At 39.5% G+C, this 21,673-nt stretch overlaps 1 protein-coding gene across 3 annotated transcripts in view; it reads left to right on the plus strand.

The window, feature by feature from the left end:
* The first annotated feature begins 7,565 nt into the window (after positions 1-7,565).
* Positions 7,566-21,673, plus strand: part of ABCC9 (ATP binding cassette subfamily C member 9) — a 60,508-nt gene continuing 46,400 nt past the window's right edge. For 2 of the 3 annotated variants that reach the window (XM_062490932.1, XM_062490933.1), the window contains exons 1-8: positions 7,566-7,710; positions 10,512-10,653; positions 11,021-11,142; positions 11,989-12,155; positions 12,818-13,060; positions 17,010-17,204; positions 19,691-19,855; positions 21,312-21,467. In XM_062490932.1, coding sequence (XP_062346916.1) covers positions 7,566-7,710; positions 10,512-10,653; positions 11,021-11,142; positions 11,989-12,155; positions 12,818-13,060; positions 17,010-17,204; positions 19,691-19,855; positions 21,312-21,467 — 1,335 coding nt within the window. Of the gene's footprint in view, positions 7,711-10,511; positions 10,654-11,020; positions 11,143-11,988; positions 12,156-12,817; positions 13,061-17,009; positions 17,205-19,690; positions 19,856-21,311; positions 21,468-21,673 lie in introns of those variants that run through there. The other variant, XM_062490934.1, reaches the window with a different exon arrangement.

Genomic DNA, 21,673 nt, shown 5'->3' on the forward strand with positions numbered 1-21,673 from the left:
AGCTGGGACAGTGTTTAGCAAGGAAGAGGGGTCTGTGGAGCATAGGTGGTCACAGCTTAAATAAGGAATAAAAAAGAAAGTTGTATTTTGTATCGGGTCATATTGGTAAAATCGGTTTGAAAGGGACAGTGTTTTCTGCCGTTACCTCAGCAGAACTCTTTGCAAGACTATTGATCACATAGGTTGGGTTAGAGTGCTGTTAGGGAGGGAAGAAGAGCAATCTAGAAGGGTTAAACCTAGAAAGGAAAAAGATTCAGAGCACTAACCTAAAATCTGTGGAAAACCTCAGAGTTAGGCCTTCCATTCAAAGCTATAAATTTACTATTTGTCCTTAGTTAAAAATTTGCTATGGAAATTTCCAGAAGGAAAGACAAATTTTACTTTTGTGATTTATTCAGAAGATAACAACTAAGTGCTTTTGTAAAACTCAGAGTATTTTCTTCACCCTGCACCTATATGCATACACATATGTATATACATACATGTTTATATGTATATATGGGCATATAATGCACAGTACATGTAAGACCAAAATGAAATTTGATCTGAACTGAGACACAAGTATGCTCTGTAAACAGATATATTACAATTAGGAAGTGCAACTATCAATTTATATCTTTATTTTTTTTTTTACGTATGGACAACAGAACTACTGCAATAAATGTTTTCAAAATATTCTTATTCCCCCAAACAAGCTCCACCTGAGGAGTGTACTTATACTCTTTTTTTGTAGTCGTAAGTACCTTGCAGAGCATGACGATCAGAGTGATAATTCAGGTAAGATGAAACTCTTGAATATGAAGATTTTTAAGTCCACTTTAAAAGACCCTTAAGGTGGTTAAAATGTCTTTAATTAGGATTCTTATAGTTTTGTACTTGGTGAGGATGTTCTCATAATTTTAATAGAAATTTAGATTATCTACCATTTTTCCACTGTCTTCTTCAGAATTGCTTATGGAAAATATATCTCATGAACTGGCTTAGTGCCCTGAGAATCCCCATTTATGCTTGTTAAAATGAGAATTGTGAGTGTTTAGGTTCAATGTTTTGTCATTTCCATGTTTACGACTTTGACCTATTTTCTTTCTTTCCCAAACTTCTATCCTCTTCACAGTGAATATTTGTTCATTAATCAATTTTGTGCTGTTTATTCTCTTTTGACTGTGCCTGTCCACCTTAGTCTAAAACCAGGAAGTCCCAACTTGTCAATAATAGGGATCTTAGCATAAAAATTTAAACGCTTAAAGGACATGAGGGTTATTTCAGCTATTTCATTGAAGGGTGAACTGCTGTTCAGATAGTTCACATCCTCATTAAAGTAAACCAACAGGGAATCAGATTCCCAAATGATGTAAAGGAGAGCTGAAACTTGCCTTCCACTGGTACCAACCTGGGCCCATTTTCTTGATTGTTCTTTCCCTTCCCCTCCTCTGTGAAGTTTGGCTGATAGCTTTAGCTCACTGACTATTTAACTCACTGACTGTTCATTCCAGTCTCAAAAGGAGGAGGAAAAACCACCTCTGAGAATCTCTGATGTGCTGTAGAGTTCATAAAGAGAGAAGTTAAAGTGAGTAATTTGACAGTAACTTAGAAAGATGAAGGTCTTCCAGCCTACAAGTGTTAAAACAAAAAATTACCAGGCACTTGGCACTTCTGCTGGGTTGCTGAATGTAGCTGGTGTCCTCAGATGGCACATGTTTGTTATTAGGTGATCCTTGTCCCATTCCTACATTTCCATGTCTGAAATGACAGATTAAACCTAGCATGCTAGGCAACATTATTATAAAGTACAACATTCCTGCTATAATTAGCAGTAAAGCATGTTGGGATGTACCCATGTTGGTGCAATTACCCCAGCATAACTTGTTGGCCTACTGTATTCAACAGCAAGTGAAACTTTCTCTGGGAAAGCCATTTTTTTGACATGACTGTCAACAACATTGTCTTTTAAAATGAGTTTATGAGCTCCTCAACAGTTATTGTGAATGGCTGCTACTGCCTGATGAGAAGTAGTGGTTCATAACTGCAGATGAGCAATAAATTTCAAAATAACTTTCTACCCCTTCATCTGTTGTCTCCAGAATATTCACTTTTAGGTTACACAATTTCTTTTTTCAATGTGGCAGTTAGACTGCTCCCATTTTGTTCAGACAGTGCTGTTTGCCAGTCAAAGCCATCTTCCTGTAGAGAAGCTTTCAGCTCCAAAGACTTCAACCTAAGCATGAGCTTAGAGAAAAGGTCAATCCATATGGGAAGAAGAGGCCTTTGCTTTCCAGTGCCTCTCCCTTCCTTTGGGATCCACAGATAAAGTTTTGCTAAGAGGCTGGTGGACATTTATCCACTGTTATGTCCTCGAGACAGTCCTGCATGAACCAGCTTGGGAATTGAAGTAGGATAGCTGTGGCAGTCCAGCTCTGACATCGAGCTTGAGCAGGGCTTCTTATCTTGGGAACTGCACCACAGTGATTAGGACTATTAATTGTGAGAATGAACTATGTGTGGCTCTCTGCTGGACTGTGAGCCCACAACAAGGCAGGCAGACTGCTGAGGTTGATAAACCCACCTGGCTCTGCTACTTAATTCACCTGTGTACCCTTCCAGGCAGTGCTGTTTCCAGTGTTCCCAAGGAAGGGTCCTGGCAGGTGTAGGAGGGCAGCTGCTGTTGTGGAATGTAATAACTGCTCTAAGTTGGAGGATTAAAAGCTTTAATCTCTTCCATCCCTGATACAGAAATCTCTTCAAATTTCTCCTCCTGTGGCTCTGCAGCCCAGTTTCACCTCTTTGCTCTCTCCCCACATACTTACTGCGGCCTAAAAACTCTGTCTCCTCATTTTGGGAAGGAGAAAATGACCCTTGGCCACAGGGTGGGAAAACTTGAGTCAGCTCAGTATTCTGATTTGCTTAGGTCAAACTCAAAGACCTTCAGCATTACAGGTTTTTCTGTTCTATGTGATCAGCATTCTGTCGTTTTTTTTGGTAGGAAAAACAGAATAAGTATTCAATGTATTTAGTTACATACTTGCAGAAGCTCAATGTGAAGGGAAACAAACAACACTTCCTCACATGTGCAAGATAGCTCTTTTTCCCACTCTACAGATGTAGTGCTGACCGAAGCCCAGCATTTGCTTACTAGAAGAGTAAAACCAAGGGAAGAATAGTTTAGCAATTTAATTTATTCAGGGAACCAAATTTGATCAGTGGTCAGTCATAGAAGTGTTCCATCTTCCTTTCCTGCTGCAGTTTCCAATGAGTTACAACAGTAAGCACAACTGCAATTCTTCAGTTCTTAATGATTTGGGTTTGTTGGCTTTTTTTGTTTGTTTTGTTGGTTTGGGTTTTTTTTTTTTGGTGGTCTTTTTATTTTTAATTTACTGCTCTTAATTTTCACATTTTCATTTCATTTCATGGAAGTATTATGGTGCAGAAAGAAGGGAATGGTGCCTTTTCATGCTTTCACTGGGTAACTGCAATCAAGATTGTCTTAATTTCCAGGATCAGGTTTTTAAATGAAAGCTTTCAAAACTAGGACTCATGAAAAGCCAGTGTAGCTGAGGCCTTTAAAAACTCTTTAAAATTCTTAGAATATTAAGGATCTCTTTAAATTTAACTTGCAATACTGCAATGCTGTTTAAAAGTGCAACCTTGACTGTTTAATTAGTCTGAAGCTTACATCGTTTGCAGCCCTAAAAATGTATCCTTCTGTAGCTACACTGAACTTTCCAAGCATGGGATCTGAGTGTGGGCACAAGAAATTTTGCCATTATATTATCAAATTTTTATATGAAAAAGATTGAAGGCTGCACTGTTTTCTTGGATGAGAGACTGCATCTGAAAACTTGTCATGGTCCAACTCCTGTTATTTTTACTTGAACTGCAAAAGCATTGTTTAAAAATGCCCTGTACTGTCTAGAGAAATTAAGGATTTGCTCATCTGCCCGAGGGGCTTTTCTTACTGTCCTTCTTTGGAGAAGAACACAACTCCTTAAACTTTGAGGTAATGAAAATTAGCTTCTGGAGGTATGCCCTGATGCTGCAGAAAGTAATGGTTAATTTCAGCTTCAAACCAAAGGGCACTGACTGTAAATGCAAAGCATCCCCTTTTTGTTATCAGCAAAACTTCATCCAGTATATTTCCCTTATCTAGGAAACTTGAGCCAAGAGGCAGGAACTACATTATATGCTTTATTCCAGGGAGTTATGGATTTCTGCATCTGTCCACCTCCAGAGTCTCCTCTGTATCTAAGTTTTCCAAAAAACAGAGCAAGGTCCAGCAGTTTGAGACACAAAACTGTGGAGGGTGTGTGAGGTCTGACTTCTGAACCAGAAATGGGTGGGAAGGATGGAATGGTTCCTGTTTCCCCACAAGGCACACTGAAGATGACATTATTTCTCTCATTATTAGAGCTCTAAGATAGTGCAGGGTGTTTTTATACACCATTCTTGAAGATCCTGAGAACTGCTAGCAGTCAAAGGGGTTATGAAATTTGGTATATGCCAGCAGATGCAGAACAGGAGTCCTCCACTTCCAGCCACAACTCGTTCCTAGCACAATGGAGATGGACAAATGGGTGGAAGAAAGGAGGACAGGGAGGAAGGATCACTGGACTATTAATGCTTCCACAGTTCTTATCTCCTCTATTCTTTATAAGTGCCAAACTGTACTGGATGTACGTCCTGAGCTGCTAAAAAGGGAAGTTGTACATTTCATGATTTGGCAATTTATGACGCCAAAGTTGCACCGGACAGCACAGCATTGCAGCACTGGTCAGAATATTTTGATAGGTTTTAAGCCTGTGGGAGTTGAATGAACATGATCATTGGATAAACTGATTCATGATGAAGTTTTCTGATCAAAGATCTTAGGAATTTAGTGGCAATTACCCTATTTCATTTGCCATATAATCTTTTCTGTGAATTTTTACAAACTAACCAACCTAGGCTTGATTTTCTCTCTCTTTTAAAGAGAAGACAATCAAATTCTACTTCTCTTTTTATTGAAATGAACTAAAGTACTGTGATTAGACTGCCCATACCTTCTCTTGAAAAATATCACCAGTATGTTGGATACTGTCTCTATATATCAGTATTAACTAGTTGGACCAGGTTTTATTCTCAGTTCTGGCAATGTGCAAAGGACAATTGGTTTTAAGAGTGTTACTGGACATACTCCATCACAAAACTAGGCACAGCACAGATTCTTGTGGAGATTCAGATGTGATTCTTCAAAGATGCATCTTGCACAAGAGCTTTTAGCAACCATTGATTGAGGTGTGATAGGAAACCTCTGCAAACTGATGGTGGTCTCTAGTTGGGAGAAAACACTCTTCCTAAAGTTAATAGGCATTCACTTGAACTTTTGCTGCCTCTATTACGTTTTCCTACCAGAAAAATGGGAAAAAAAAACAACAGTTCCCTTAGCTTCCCTTGGATGTGGTTTTCATCCTTTCTCCCAGATTGATTTTTGACTAGAAGCCAAAAGCTACACAGGGAGTCAATGATTGAGTGCTCATCTGAACCCAGGATTCTCCTGCCTTTCAGTATCACTCCAACCACTAGACCACAAAAGCATCTTATGCTGCCTCAGAAAAGAGTCATCCTTGTGGGAAAGGGAGGAAAATTCCCAGCAGATCTCCCTTGTACTTCTGACCTTCGATAAAAATGAGGAAACAGCACTTCTGATTTTCAAGAGATTACCATTATCATTATGTTTCTATTAAAGAAGACATGACAAGCTTTCACAAATTAAACCCAAACAACTTCTGTGTAGTTTTTTTTTTAAAGTTCATTATTTGTTTTGCTAATAACTCCTTGATATATTCAGACAGATCCCACATTAGCAGAAGGTTTATTTTTGTTACTAGCCTTATGCACTTATGAATGTATTTTGGTATAAAAATAAAATCATAGAATCATAGTGGTCATATCACTCTATTCATTATAGAGAATGGGCCAAAATCTCCATCAAATTGTGTTACAGCACATGGACTGTTAGCAGATGGTGGTTACTGAAGTCTGAGTCAGTTGACCCTCAGCTTTTGTTCACAGTAAGTACATAAATGCAAGTTATGCTTAACTGCTGGTAAATATCAGCCATAAACTGCTGATATATTTGGGAAAGGGAGCACATTTATCACACTCTTTTCAAAGAAACTCCTCTTCACTGATGTGTTTCGATATGGGTTGTGCTTTTCAGACCCAAAAAGATCTTGGTTAAAAGCTAACAGGGGGTTTAGCAGAGGTTCAAAATGTTTCTTTGAATTCTGTGTTTTTTGTGAAGATCTGCATGTTTGTTCTGTCTCTAAGGGACTACTTGTGTAGTTTATGCTTACCTTGTTCAAACTACTTACAGAACTAATCTGAACTATTTGAAGAAAGAAGGAAACTTTTTTCTCCCCATTAAACTGACTTTTCTGTTTATAAACTGCACTAATGCATTTTCTGCATCCCTATCTTGTTCTGATTCTGCAAAACTTATTAATGCCAATGTTCTTGCAGATGCTTCAGTTGCTTTGCTAAATTAAATATATTCCTTCTATTTTAACATGTAAAATTTGAGAAAAGGAAAAGGCATGGATAAATGAGTTTCCACAACTTATTCTACAGCACTATGTTGCTCTGTGTAAGTCTCAGGCAAAGAGATGAGCAAAGAAAGACTTTGTTTGCAGTCCTGTTTCATCTTCTTGTAAAGAAGACTGAAAAAAGAAATGATGCACAGGTTGATTTAAGCCAGAACCTAGCCATAACTCTGTGTTACTCTATGACCCACAGTCTGCAAGCACGAACACAGGAGCTTATCTTGGCGTACAAAGATAATCTGACAAGAAATCATGGAAGTCAGAGACTGCTGGGATGAGTCTAAGCACGTGTTTAAGGGTTTTCAGGATCAAACATAAATGTTGATTTACTGCCCAGGCAATCTTCAGTGCCACCTACTTTAGTTAAGAGTTTGTTATTTATCTGTAATGTCTCGTGTGTGTGGCCATTGTTCTATGTGACAATGAAGAAATACAAAATATCAGTGAGTGCAAAGCTGCCAGAACACAAAATGTTCAGAGCTTGCACTGGGAATGCAGTACAACAAATCATTGGACATATTGCATAGGCAGTGTTGGCTCACTAAAGAAAGGGTAACACACAGGTTAACTTATATCCATTTGGGATTTGTTATGAGAAATGGAAATACTTATTTTTCAAATCTTCTACTTTCTTTCTTTATATTCTCACAGAGCTTTTGCAGCATAGTGTTTGTGCCTATGATCATTAGAAGTTACAGCACAATCTATTTAAAAATAGAACTTAAATAATGAATGCGGCTAAATATAAACAATATTATCAAAATATAAATAATACTAATGTCATATAAACACGGCCTTCTAATGTACTTGTATTTGCCATAGCCCAAAATAATTTCCAAAATACAACTGTGTTATCCTCTGTGGGTTCTCCAGTGTACTCCTTCCCTGTCTCTTTATTGTATTTATTTTGGTTTTAGCCAAAGGGAACGCTAGCACTCTTGGCAGTCAACATTTCTCTCATTTCTGTAGTAGCCAGACCCTCCAGAAGAGATGAGACTTGCATTTTGTGGTAATGACAATGCCTCAGCCTACAACATCAGTGCTGGTGTCCTCAGGAATGTCTGCTTTGTGGATGCCCTCAACTTGGTCCCTCATGTCTTCCTGCTGTTCATCACCTTCCCAATTTTGTTCATTGGTGAGTTATTCCATGGAGCTCTGCCATCCCACAAGGACTAGAGCACGTGTTTGTACTCAGTCATCCTTGCATGGGCTTGGTGAAACCATTGGGTGCTTTGTATTTATAAATTCTGAAAAAAAAGAAGGGCTTCACCCAGAGGACATGATGCCAACTCACTGAAACGTGGGAATTTTAGATATAAATCTGAACTAATCAGCATGAAGAGATGGATGAGAACCAGAGAGATCAGATCCAAGTGCTATGAAACTTCTCTCTGCAGAAGTTTTCTTCACATTTGAAACTGGCCACTTGCAACCTATGTTATTATTAGATATTAGATAACTTAGGGCAGTGGGTCTAAATTTCCTTGAAGTTACATGAGTTACAGAGAATATCCAAAATGCTCACCTTGGATCTAAGCCTGGGACAGGTGTAGGAAATATTTAAAATAGAATAATTGCTTCTTTTGCCAATGTTTACAAACAAAAGTAGAGAAAGAGTGATTTTTTTTCCCCCTAACAGGAATAAAAAATTACAAATTATAAATCTCTCTTGAGTAATTTAGGACAGTGGAGGGGCTCTAACTCACATAATCTTGTAAAAACCCCATTTAAGCTAGTACTCTAATGATAATTTTGTTCTACAATTGTCTTTTTATCCCAGTGAATTTGGAGTGGTGAAATAAATACAATTTAATACTTTTCCAGAGAGGTCGAACAGTGACATTCTAACTGATCATGGAAGATTAAGAGACTTGAATAGCTATCAAAAATATAAATGAAAATAAATATTTTCCTGACAACTGCATGAGAAACGCCGTGCCAGCTCTTCCATGTTACCTTCCTCGAGTTGCATGTGTAGATGGCAATGCATTTCTTCCACAAGGAAGATTTGAATTTGGGATGGTATTTGAACATGGGATTTAAGGGTTTCATCATGCAAAAAGACTCCAAAGTGGTTGAATAAAATGCTACAGGAATCTATACCTAACTGTGACATGATCCAGTGACTAAAAACTAATTAAATAATTAAGCAAGAGAATGAGAAACAAATTCTAACAAATTATAAAGGCGAGAAAGAAACCCCAGATTTATGGAAACTCTCTAACAATGCTGGGTTTTTACCTCAGTGCTGGCTTTTCCTTTGAGGTGAGATGCAAATCATCCTTGAAGGACAAGGCTTTGTGCAGAACTGTTTGATAAAACTGCAATGTGAGGTCTGAGGGCCGAGATAATATCTTAAAACACTCTAACCTCAAGTGCTGCTTCGATTTTTTGAAGGTATTAGCCAAATAATTTTGAAATTGTATTGTATTAGCCACTGAAAATTCCCTCTATTTCATAACAATTTTAGGAAAAAATATAATATTTTAAATTGTATATTATTTATGTAAGTAGATAATACTTTGTTTTCTATTTTGTATGCTAAGTATCAGGGCAAATAGCTGTTGAACAGAGCATTAAAAGCCAACTGGAGTCCCTGGTATAGACTGACTCCAAACTGGGAATTTGGTGATGAGCTGTGTTTGTACAGATATGTGGGCAAAGGAAAAATGAAAAGCAGCATGGGGAGAGACAACAACAGGAGCAAGGTCAAAGAAAACCACATTAGATTAGGAAAGCCTTAGAGACCTATAGAAAATGCTTGAGACAGCTATGGAGAAGAGAGAGTAATTTGTTCTTGCAGTGTTTTGTGTCTTAAACAAGGATGAAATGGTGACATGCTGACAGTTTCCAAGAATAAATGAACTTAGGGTTTGGTTTACGTGTTCCTGAGTCACCTGATGAGCCTCTAAGCCCGATGAAGTGCTGCATCCTTGTGTAGAAAAAGCACAGCCTGGCTTTTAAACGGAGTTAGTTTTGTTTCCTTTCGTTTGGTTTCTTTATTTCTCCAAAATGTGATGTTGTTGGGATTCCCTACAGGCTTTGGGGAGCCTGTCACCGAATTCCAGGAGATGCCTTACAGTAAGAGGGACTTTTGGGCTGGCTCAGGAAAGCCCTGTACCTGTGTGGGAAGAGACAGAGGCCAAGGCTCGCCGCCATGAGAAGCCAGCCCTTGGGCAGGCCTCAGCTTCCCCTGCCCTGGCACCTCCCTCAGATCCTCTGTGTTCCACCTCTTGCTGGCCTCAGAGAGGATCTTGCCTGGAAAGGGCGGATCACACCTGAGGTGATGCCATGGAAACAGGCTTCAAGTTCAATTTGTTGATTAATTAGTTGATTAATTAGAGTCCTGGTGCTGTGCTGGGAGCTCTGCAGGGCCTGGGGTGCAGAGGCCTGGGAGGCTGGGCTGCGCCTGAGGGAGGGAAGCTGTGAAATCACCCTTCAGCCTCCACTCAGACTGTGCTCCCAAACCGGCTTGAAAAAGATAACAAATGTTACTTCTTTCAAGTAAATGCATCTCATTGAGGCCTCATTTGAGGATGCCACTTTTATATCAGCTGGAAACTTTTCATGCTTTTGTCTGTGACTGTGAAAGATGTGAGGACGCCATCGCTTCAGATCGGTCAGTCCCTGTCATCTGATAGTGCTGCTTGGGGTGGTTTTATTTTTAGTGTTTTCTTACCATTTTTCTTGTACAGGAATGACTTTTCTTTGATTGCAATTTGGAAAAAGTGTTGTCTCATTGTCTTCAGGATTTGATTTAAATTACAGGGCAACTGAGACACTGCCGGATCATCTTTTTTAGTAACAACATCCCCTGTAGTCTTGTAGGGGGGTTTGTAGGGATTACATATAAGTGTGGCCCAGAAAACTGACAACCAGATCAGTCACTGAATTGCTGTGAGATAACCTTTCTCTTTCCTTGCTATCATTTCTCAGGCTGGGGAAGCCAGAGCTCCAAAGTGCAGATTCACCACAATACCTGGCTGCACTTCCCTGGGCACAACCTGCGGTGGATCCTGACGTTCACCCTGCTCTTCGTGCACGTATGTGAAATAGCAGAGGGGATTGTTTCTGACACGTAAGTGGCAGAGTTTGGTGGATAATCATGCTAATTGCATTTGTTAATGAACAGTGTTAATGTCTGATGGGCTGGCTAGTAAGGCATGAGGAAATTTTCACCCAAAAAGTTCAAAGAATCCTTTCATGAAGTGTCCAGGTTTTAATGGGATGAAGGTGAAGCCGTTGTTCTTAGCATTTATTCTCCTCTCAAGCTATAATGTCAAGCAAATATTAATCAAAGTTAAGCACTCATGAGGACAAAAATCCTTTTGTGTCTAGGAAATTGATGTTTGTCCTCTTCAATAGATTAGCAGAACACCTGTGGTTTCACACAATGGTGAAAGAAAGGCACCGAATTCACTAATTTATACCTTACTTATTTTCAGGCAAATGAAATCTCGTCACCTGCATCTCTTCCTACCCGCTATAATGGGATTTGTGGCTGCCACTGTATCCATAGTCTATTACCATAATATTGAAACATCCAACTTTCCAAAGTTACTGCTGGGTAAGTCTAAGTCTGATATTTATGTACCCTTAAAAATCCCAGTATTTTGCTCAAAGTCAGCTTGTGTAGGTTGAGGAAGATGGTGGAATGTGAGAATATTAAAACAGACAGGAATAACTCTCTGCTGTTGCAACTGGTTCATAGGAATTCATAGGAATTACTGCACCTTTCATAAGGTACACACTGAAAACTTATTTGAAAATTAATACAAAAGAGAAAGACTTGCACTCCTGTTGCATTTCTATCATGAGCTTTTAGGTATTTTTTAACACTGCTGAGAAAAAGCTTGTCTGCATTCAAAAGGCTATTTCAAAAGGCCACTTTGAATAGTGATCTGACCACAAACTCTCCTGTGCAGATGCTGCTCTTTCTCAACATCTTTTGCAGCTGATTCCGAGATGATCCTATCTGCTCTCTCAGTCAGGAGATGGTCAGACCAGACATTGCAGAATAATGTTCCATACAAGTATATTGTCCAAACTGCCTGTAGCTCAACCACCTGAACAAGTCCCTGACAGATACCAGCCAGGATGCAGGATAAGACTAAATCCCATTAATTCTTTTGCAAAATGAGCACATTTCCATATTCTCACTTGGGATGCATCCTGCTTTTTCTAGGAGGCAATATTACTTTTGTTAAGTTATATGTCTTTTCCTTCACTTTTCCTTTGTGAAGATCTGCCATTGTGGATCTGTTTTAAGAGTTGTGGCCAGGAAAGGAAACAGTGGCAGGTGACATAGAGGATCACTGTGCCTACACTGTATCAAGACATGGAAGCTAAAATGCTGTCATTACCTTTATTTATTAATTTATTTCTAAATTATGTTAGTATACCTGTTTTACAGCCCTGTTCCTTTACTGGATAATGGCCTTTGTCACCAAAACCATCAAGCTTGTCAGATACTGCCAGGACGGGGTGCCTTTTTCTCAGCTGCGTTTCTGCATCACTGGAATCATGGTCATCCTCTATGGGCTGCTAATGGCTGTGGAGATCAATGTCATCAGAGTCAGGGTATGTGGCTTTTTCCTCAGGATCTGAAAAAAATATCAGTGGTATCATGGGGCTGAAAATGGCTCCTTAGTCCTAGGAACTCTGGCTTGTCTGAAGTTTAGGCCCAAGTTTAGCTTAGCCATAAAGGTTTGGTTAATTCTGTGGAAATCAATGGCGATTTAGATCTCTTTAAAATGTGTGTCCTTGATGTATCCCCTGGGCTTGTGTGCCTGTGTGCATCTATCCACACAAAGTGTGCACATATTTGTTGGATAGATGCATATTTGTGCACAGGAGGAGAGTATAAGTGAATGCAATCTGTGAAATATGTGCTGTGTTAGTGTTGAATTATTTTGATGAATTATTTATGTAGTGAATCTGTAAGTTAGCAGGTGTTCTTACCCATGATAACTTAAAACAAAATTATTTCCCAATAATTCATTTTTACTGTTGTTCAGCTTGAGATAGGTGGTGCTGATAGGGTTCAATATGGTATTGACATCCCATGTTGCTCAATTGTTTGCCATTTATCTGTCAAAATGGAAAAGCTCCTATTTACACACAAATTTATGTTTAAAGTCAACATATAATTACCTTTAAAAGCAAATTTGAGACTGTGGTTGTCTTGCACATAGTTTTTACTAAAAAATTGCTATCATGTTTGTCTTTTTTCTCCTCTGCAGAGGTATGTGTTTTTCATGAACCCTCAGAAAGTAAAGCCTCCAGAGGATCTGCAGGATCTGGGGGTGAGGTTCCTGCAGCCATTTGTCAATTTGCTCTCAAAGGCAACTTATTGGTGGATGAACACTCTCATTATTTCTGCTCACAAGAAGCCTGTGGACCTGAAGGCCATTGGGAAGCTTCCAATTGCAATGAGAGCACTGACAAATTATGTTTGTCTCAAAGAAGCCTATGAGGAGCAAAAGGTAATAACAGGTATCCATGTCACTGTTTGGCCTTAGAAAGCCAAAATGTCACTTTGAATTTCTTTGGCTTTCATTAAATCCTAGTTTTAGGAATTTTTGAACTTGGGACTGTTTGTTCCAAGGTGAAACATTGGTGTAGGAAGTTACAATCCAATAGGTACTCTTTGGTTTTAAGTGAATTTATAGCAGGAGAGAGTTGCCAAACTGAGTGCAATTTGAAACAAAAACCACAACAGACTGGTCACTTGCTAGATTTTAATAGTGAAGATTTGTTTAAATCTTAGCTACTTATGAATCTGGAAGGTATTCTGTCCATAGTTTCAGCTGGAAACACTCATCTTCACTTTTTTCTTTTTTCTCCAGACAGAGAAATAGCCAAAACCACACATCAAGAACAGCCAAAACACTGGTATCTTAGCAGTGACTTAGTCACCAATCCCAAACACAGAACCATACAGGCTGCGATGAAGAAAATTAACTCCATCCTAGCCAGACCCAATACAGAAAGCATGGTTGGGAAAACTCACTGGGGAGGGCAAGATTTTCCAGGGAAACTTCTGGATGCATTTAGGCAGCTCTTTGCTCCCAGCAGATAATGGACCTGCAAGCTCCCTTCTGTGCCCTCTGAGATGAAACAATTAACAGTACAATTGTTTATATTTTAATAGATATAGGTTGCTTCTCTTTCCTTCTGCAGTTGGGGATTACAGAGACCAGAGACAAAAATCCTTCTGCTCTAGGCATAAAGCTACTGAGTTTTTGGAACAGTGCTTTTCACAGCAGCCTGAGAGGTGCATCCCTTAGACCAGCCTCTTAAGGTGCCTAAACCCTACTTAAAGAGGCCAAAGAAGGATATGCACCTACTTGGCCCAAGGACCTGAGTCTGTGCCATTTTTGATGACAGGCATGACAGCTGGGTGCCAGCATTTGTCTGTAGCTTGTTCATATCTGCAGGTACTGTCATTGGCTGCACAAAAATGCAGTTCAGATGCCAAAAGGCAAGTTAAATGTGAATTTATCATGTGCATGAGCACAAACTTTCAGTGTGTAGCTTCCCTCAGTGTATGTCGTGCACATATAAACACTTGCATAAATATTATGTACGCAGTTACACTCACCTACAATTCGGATGATGCCTTACATCAGATATTTTGTGTTCTGTAGTTGTCTAAAGTCTTGTGATTACCACAGCCTCTATCACATTTATGCTACTATTCAAAAACAGGCTGCCACCCTGAAGTACTGGTATTTTGTAGATAAAGTTAAAGTAAACCAAATGGCTAAAGCAAATCCAAGGAGCCAGGCAGTGAGACTCACTGCAGTTCATTCCTGTGGAGAAATGTGTTGGCTTGTGCTGGTTGGGTAAGAAAACAACCACAGAATTAGGAAAATTCTTCAGACTGGAGTGTGGTATGCAGTCTGGAGGAGGTGATATGCCCTTGTCTCTGCTAACAAGTGTGTATTTTACACTAATCTCCTGCAACTGGGGAGGGGAGTCCCACAGCCTCCTCTGGATTAAGTGGGGTTACTGAACATGACCCTGAATTGTGAAATGCCTTTGAGATAGCTCACATGACATTGTCTTGCTATCTCTTCTGCATGTTATGAAAATGGAAATTATTGTATCAATTCTCACATAATTCCATTAACCCCCCCTCCCCCCAAAAAAGTGATCCCGTTTCTGTTGTTTCTTGGCTTTTGTTTCACTTTCTATTCAAGCAGTCTAGATGTTTCATGCAATACATCAGTGCATCATATATCACGTATCCAAAAATAGATTTAGCACATTGATATTACATTTGGCTTACCCCACTAGCCTAAATCCTGTGTAATTTGTCCTGATGGTCAACAGAAAGTTTTCTTTTGGGCACTTAATAGAAAAATCAATTTTTAAAGTCAAGGACCATTAGTTTCCTAAGTCTGCTATTCATATGCTGCTATGGCTCTTACCTGTTGGGGCCAAGAAAAGGAGGAATGAAATTGTGTGACCTATCAGTTACAGGGACAGGGCATTGCCCTTCAGCACCAAGCTTATACTACCAGCTCCAGAACTAGAGGAACAATCAGATTTCCATATTTACTGAGGCAAACCTTATGGGTGACTTGATTTATCAGCAAGCACTGTCTCACTGCCCTTCATTCCAACTGTGGAGTGCCCAAGATAGAGAAAATTACAGGAATTTGAAAGGAAGTTGACAAAGACAAGGAAAACCTAATCAAGTGGCAAAACTGAGAACAGCAGCCCAGAGTGGTTAATTAACACCATAGTGTTCCATGCAAGCCCATAACACTCAAGGACCATTCTGGAAAAGAAATTATGGTTAGAAAAAGGTCTTTCTCCCATTTTCTGTTACATGCTTTACTGAATATGAGGTACTGATTAAAAAAAGAGAAAAGTAGAAAAAACAGTGTTTAGCAATAAATTAGATAATTTAATTAATATTTTTTCCAATGAAATGGAAACAAATTTCATATAGTGATGACCAATGTGTGAATTGCAGTGACAGTGAAAATGGCTATTAAATTGTTAAAGAAATAAGGATTTACTGTTGCCATTTAACAAATTTACTATTAATTGAATGCCCAGAGTAATGTAACAATTTTTTTTATCAAAAGATGACAGCCATTTACCCAATAAATTAGCTTAGGTCCTCTCAAACTGTTAAATTTATTAATAATTTATTTGAGGAGGGTGATTAACCCTTTTAAGGGCACTCAAGATCAAAACCCATTAGGCCATAAATTCAGAGCCTATTGTCTGGGCAGCTAAAACGAGACCCTTGTGCTCTCTCCCTCCTCAGAGGAAGCAGTTTCATTGTCACCCCTTCCTTTGGTGAGATTTGACTCCATGATGCTTATTTCTCCTTCCTAAGCTCTTTGGCATTGGCCTAGCCCAATCTCTGGCAGCCACCTGACCAACCTGCACATTTTTGGCACCTTGCATATAATCCATCCCACTGTGGAAATGGCATAAAAGGGAAAAACTGATAAAAGAAGCGGGGGGGTGGGGGGAAAGACATGAGGCAGCCAGGCAGGTTTCAGGCACATTTGCTTTTTCTTTGGTGAACTTGCTGAGGCAGGGGGTGGTTGTTGCTGGGCTGTGCTTAAAATGTCTCTGTGAATGCTCAAGAGGGCTTGGCTTGGCTTGCAGCTTGCAGGCATTTATGCTACTTGAGAAATGACAGATGCTTATTTAAAGTGTCAAAAGTTTCTGCCTGAAGTGCAAGGAAGCACTCTGCAGAGCACGGCTCTGGTCAGTAAAACCGTTCCTTTGTTAAACTGAAAGGACCTCAGAGATATCAGAACTCCTCTGATTACACAAAGCCAGATCTGCTGGTTAGTGTTTTAGCCAAGACCAGTGATACTGTGTAAATTCACAGATCTGAAGGCTAGAAAGGACCCCTGGTTGATTTAATATTATCTCCCATCCTGGTCTGCTGCTTTCATTTTTTGAGCAGTTATCATTCATTGGTTGAAGTGTGCCATATTGGAAGGCATCCAAGAGATGGAAAAAAAATCGAGATAAATTAAATTAAACTATATTCTTGTAATTTTAATATATTTTCCCTCCAATCAGAGGTCTTTACAGCTTGTGAAACCACGATTACCCATGTGAACAAAGGGATGAAAGGTCAGACCTTTCCCTGAGCGCACATGTGACAAGGAACAATGGCTGCCTGCCAGGATGATAATCTGTTTACATTCCTGTGGTCACAGGTTGGGCAAAGTGGTGGGATATAGAGGTGAGAAACCACAGTGAACAAGGGGAGGCAGAATTGGAATTTGCTGTGAAGAATGTCTGAAATCTGTCGATAACTACAACATGTTTGCTGCCTCAACTGGTCCAAACCACCTTTCAGGAATTTTTTGGGCATCCAAACAGGAATGTTACCATATAAAGCCTGAGAGGCTTCTCTTAATGCACTATGTACCTGTTTCTGTTTTCCAGAAAAAGGTGGAGGACCATCCCAACCGGAGTCCCTCCATTTGGTTGGCCATGTACAGTGCTTTTGGACGGCCAATCCTGCTCAGCAGCACCTTTCGCTACCTGGCCGACCTGCTGGGCTTTGCTGGCCCACTCTGCATTTCTGGCATTGTCCAGGGCTTCCAGAACACAACCAACAATACAAATAGCACAGAAAAGGTAACCTGACAATGTGGATTGAAAGGCTCTGGTAGTAGTTTTAGAGTCATATCAAGTACTTAAGACAGTTGGCTGCATGCTTTGATAGGTCTGTGGTCATCACTGTGTTATTTCATGGTTTCAAGCAAATTGAGTATTTCTGTTGTGAGAGAGAGTCGAGTTATAAACCTGAGTAATGGGAGCCCTGGGTAGGAGTGGAACACAGGTCATGGAGGCTCTCCCCAGCTCCCCAGCTACCTGTCCTGATGGAGTCATCCCAGCAGTTCTGGGTAGAATTCTTTTTCTGCTCCTCTTCAACTGTGCCTGTTTGTTTCAGGCAGGACACACACTGGTGTTGCCTCAGCGATGCATCCAGCCTGGGAATTTTGCTTAATTCATGTCCATTTGTCAGTTACACTTCACCTGCATTTTGAGTTCTCTCAAAACTTTTTTTTTTACTGGGAAGCTGACAGCAGCTAATCCCTGTTTGTAACTGATTGTATTGGTGGCTGCTGTGGTGAACTGTGTTGGCACATACTGTGAAATTGAAAAGTATCCAGTTTACTCAATGGTGCTCTTGGCACTAGAGATGCCTGATCAGTGCTCTTTTCAAGTTTCACTGAGACTGAACTTTCACCTCTAGATGCTGAGCAAGCCTTTGATACAGAAGATTTTCTATCACAAGAAAAAGAATTTATGAGTAACTAATGAAAAGATACAAGTAAAATTATTTTATTGACAGCAGAGAAGAAATTATAGACATTTTCCTGCATTTGTCTTCTGATAGAGAAACATCTCTATACAGGTTTTGCAGTGTTTTATCTCTGAATGAGAAGATAGGTATGGAATAATGGAATAGCATTTTCTTCTCTAGATAAAGTATTCGATTATCATCACTATCCAAATATCTTTTTCTTGGCTGCTGACTCCTGACATTAATTTTCTTGACTGATGGTCTCAATTTGGCTTGAGGCTTTCACTGCACTGAACAAGATTTTAATTGTACAGCTTATCAAATAAAGCTTTTTATCATCCTTGAAGCTGCACACGATGGTTTTGAGCCACAGAGTTACAAGGGAAAGTGCATGTTTTGCCTTCAAAAATGCTGGGGTTTTTAGCATGGTAAGAGAAGTATTTAAGCTTGAAAATAATTTCTGGGTCTCAGATTTAGGAATCTGTACCTTGTCTGCTTCCTTTATCTTTTGTACTCTTCCGTGTAGTGGCTTCAGTTGTGACTTTTTAAAGTTTTCATGAGTGTTGGCTAAAGGGAAGATTGGAATCACTGGAGATCTTGAAAGTACTTGGCTTGGTGACAGTCAGTATTTCTCTTGGATACATTTCAGAATGCATTTGCCTTTCCTTTATGGATTTTGATAAAATTTCTTTTGGTTGTTCTTGCTATTAAATATTTCTCCTTTAAATTCTCTCTAGTTCAAATTAATGTGAATGCATGTAATTTTATGTTTATACTGCCTTAATTCCTGAGAACTCTATACACATTAAAAAAATGTATCTACAAATGTTATTTTCTTATTGATATCCCCACTGTGAAAACAAGGGGAAGTTAGATGCAACAGAGTATTAAGAGAAAAGTTTTTGAATATATTTACCTAATTTTTATGCACTTAAGCAACCCTTTTTGCAAGGAGTCTTGGGCAGATGGCTTTCTTTCTTATATTGCCCATACCTGTCATCTGAGAATCAGGCTGGATATTTCAGTAGAACAGGCTATTTTTTAATTTTTTTTTTCCCCTGTAAGAATTTCAGTACATCCTGCTTCCAGCTGGGTCGGAAATACCAAAGGAACTGTCTTCCTTGGACAAATGTATTTTGGTACATTTGTTTCCTTTTCTGCCTGAAACAGAGCAGAACAGTGAACATAAAAACTAGAAAATGAAAACAAAGGGCTTTAAACAAGATTTTTTTCCTCTTCTACGTTGAGGCATTTAAATCTCATTTTGTGTGGAATACTGGCATGTATAGTCTTATGTTATTCAGAATTTATGGGTGTCATAGACTATATTTGTGGAAGGAATTGTTTCCGTAAGATGGAAATGCAACATAAATAACTAATCCCATATAATAAAAAATACTTTCTTGCAGCTTCTTTGTGGGGCAGGTTTAATGAGCTTTATTTTCTACTGGGTAGCAGTCAGTAGAAAATATCCTACTATCCTACAAATCACCAGAATCTGATGGGGAAACTAAAGACAAGGCAGATATGGTGATCTTATTGTTCCTTCCCTGCTAGAATTATGTTATTTTAGAACTGCTAAAACATCTCAATCCTCAGTCTTTGGAACAGGAGTGGAGTTTTAAATTTGTATCCAAATGATTTTGGTATGGAGATCAGTGAGAAATCTGATTTCTATAACTTTCCCATAATACCATCAGTATGTTTTAGTCTATCTAATGCAATGATTAAATTTGGTTATTACCAGCTTCTCAGGAATATACATAGAATATGCCCTCCTATAGCACTTGCATCATCATTCCTTTCTTTTCAGGTGAAGGATCCATCAAACTCCTACCTTTCATCGGAGGAATTCCTCAGGAATGTTTATGTCTTGGCAGTCCTTCTCTTCCTGGCCCTTATCCTGCAGAGGACATTCCTGCAGGCATCTTACTATGTGACTACAGAGACTGGCATCAACCTCCGGGGTGCCTTACTGGTGAGCAAAGATCTGCCAGGAGATTCACTAATAACAGCTCCAGCTTTGTGCTTTCATTTGTCTCATTCTTTACCTGAAGACTGACTTGATATGATGGTTTCAGAGAAGATATGTGCTGTATTTTTATACAGAAAACTGGACAAAGTAGTGCTGGCAAACTGCTGGCAGCAATTTCTCTTGCTAAAAGCTAATCCCATCATTCTAACCTGTTGTTAATTTAACACCCATAAAAAACCCATGCATATAAAAACACATCTTTGCAGACAATCAGACATAGGTAAAGAGCAGCTGTGTAATTTTGGCTCTGCATCTGCTTTGTTCATTTGCTTATGAGTTTGCTTCTTCTGACTGTGGACAGAGTCATCTGCAGAGTGTCCTTGTTTTATGGGAATGCTGTGCATGCGTCGGGAGTGGTGATTCTGGATATTTATGCCCTTTAGCACAGAGCCCTGTGGGATGGGACGGGAGTGATTCATCTGCAGGGCTGTGTCTGTAACCCCAGCATCCCTTAACCCTCTGTGAGAGCCTTGTTTATGAACTGGAGCCAGCAGCTCCAGCCCAGCACGTTGAGGGGGGTGTAGCAGGGCTCTGCACAAACCAAACTCCACAGGCAGCAGTAGCAATCCAGAAGCTGGAACTGATGTTTTGCCAGATGTAACTAACCATGGGAATATAATCTAAGCATGGAAGTTTTTTGGGGTTTTTTTTGTACTCGCTCTGATTGATGGAGCTGCTTCAAACATTTTCTGCCTTCTCCCAGGATAGATGGTACAGGCTTGGGAATGAAAGGGCACCTGGTTCTTTCCTTTTTGTGACTCCCACTTACCAAAATTGGGAGTCTTGGGAGCATATGCAGCTGACTTAATTCACCAGGCATTTCTGATTAATTCTACAGGATATACTTTAATCGTGAAGAAAATGGGTCAAAAAGGAAAAATTATTTTTAACACTTTTTGTCTTTAAAATTCAGAAGATGTAGGCCCTGTTTAATTTTAAACCCTGTTAAATTCCTACAGATTTTATGGAAAGGAATGGTCGGGTAAGGGAGAGAAACCCAAAGGAATGCATACCCACTCTGATCAAACTTCACAGCATGAATTTGCCTGTCTTTTCAGAAACAAGGATGTCTTTGACAGGAAAGCAGGTTCACCAAATGCTTGTTAAAAAGGTTCTTTGGCCAGTTTCCTAAATTTTTATATTTTGTTGTAATTTTTTGTTCTATTTTAGGTCTGCATTAAGCAACAAACCTTTTAAGAGGAATTGTAGATTTTTAAAGTCAGTTCTCTCTCTTGTGCTTTCTCTCACTCTGTCTCCATCTCTCTCTGTCTCAGGTGAGAGACTGGGAGAAGGGCTGTCCTAGGTAAAGGCTGATGATGAAGTTTGAAATATCCCACTGCTACTGTTCTTTCATAATTACACCATTTTAGTAACTTCCTTTTTTCCCCCTTTCTTGCAGGCAATGATATATAATAAGATCCTGAGGCTTTCTACATCCAACTTGTCCATGGGAGAGATGACACTGGGACAAATCAATAACTTGGTTGCCATAGAAACAAATCAATTAATGTGGTTCTTGTTCCTGTGCCCCAATCTGTGGGCAATGCCCGTTCAGGTAGAGCATCCAAGTGAGGGCCTGATTTCAGAGATCCTCTAGCCTGGCTGAGGAGAGTGCATGTCTGGGACACTACTACAAAATCCAGAGGGAAACCTGCACTTCCCACTAAGATTAACAAGTAGAAAGGTGGCCCAAGGGCTGGAAAGGTGTCTCTCCAAGGGCCAGTGAAGAGAGAGGGGTTTATCAGCAGGATTTCCATGTAT

This window comes from Cinclus cinclus, chromosome 4, assembly GCF_963662255.1.
Source record: "Cinclus cinclus chromosome 4, bCinCin1.1, whole genome shotgun sequence".
Taxonomy (NCBI): domain Eukaryota; kingdom Metazoa; phylum Chordata; class Aves; order Passeriformes; family Cinclidae; genus Cinclus; species Cinclus cinclus.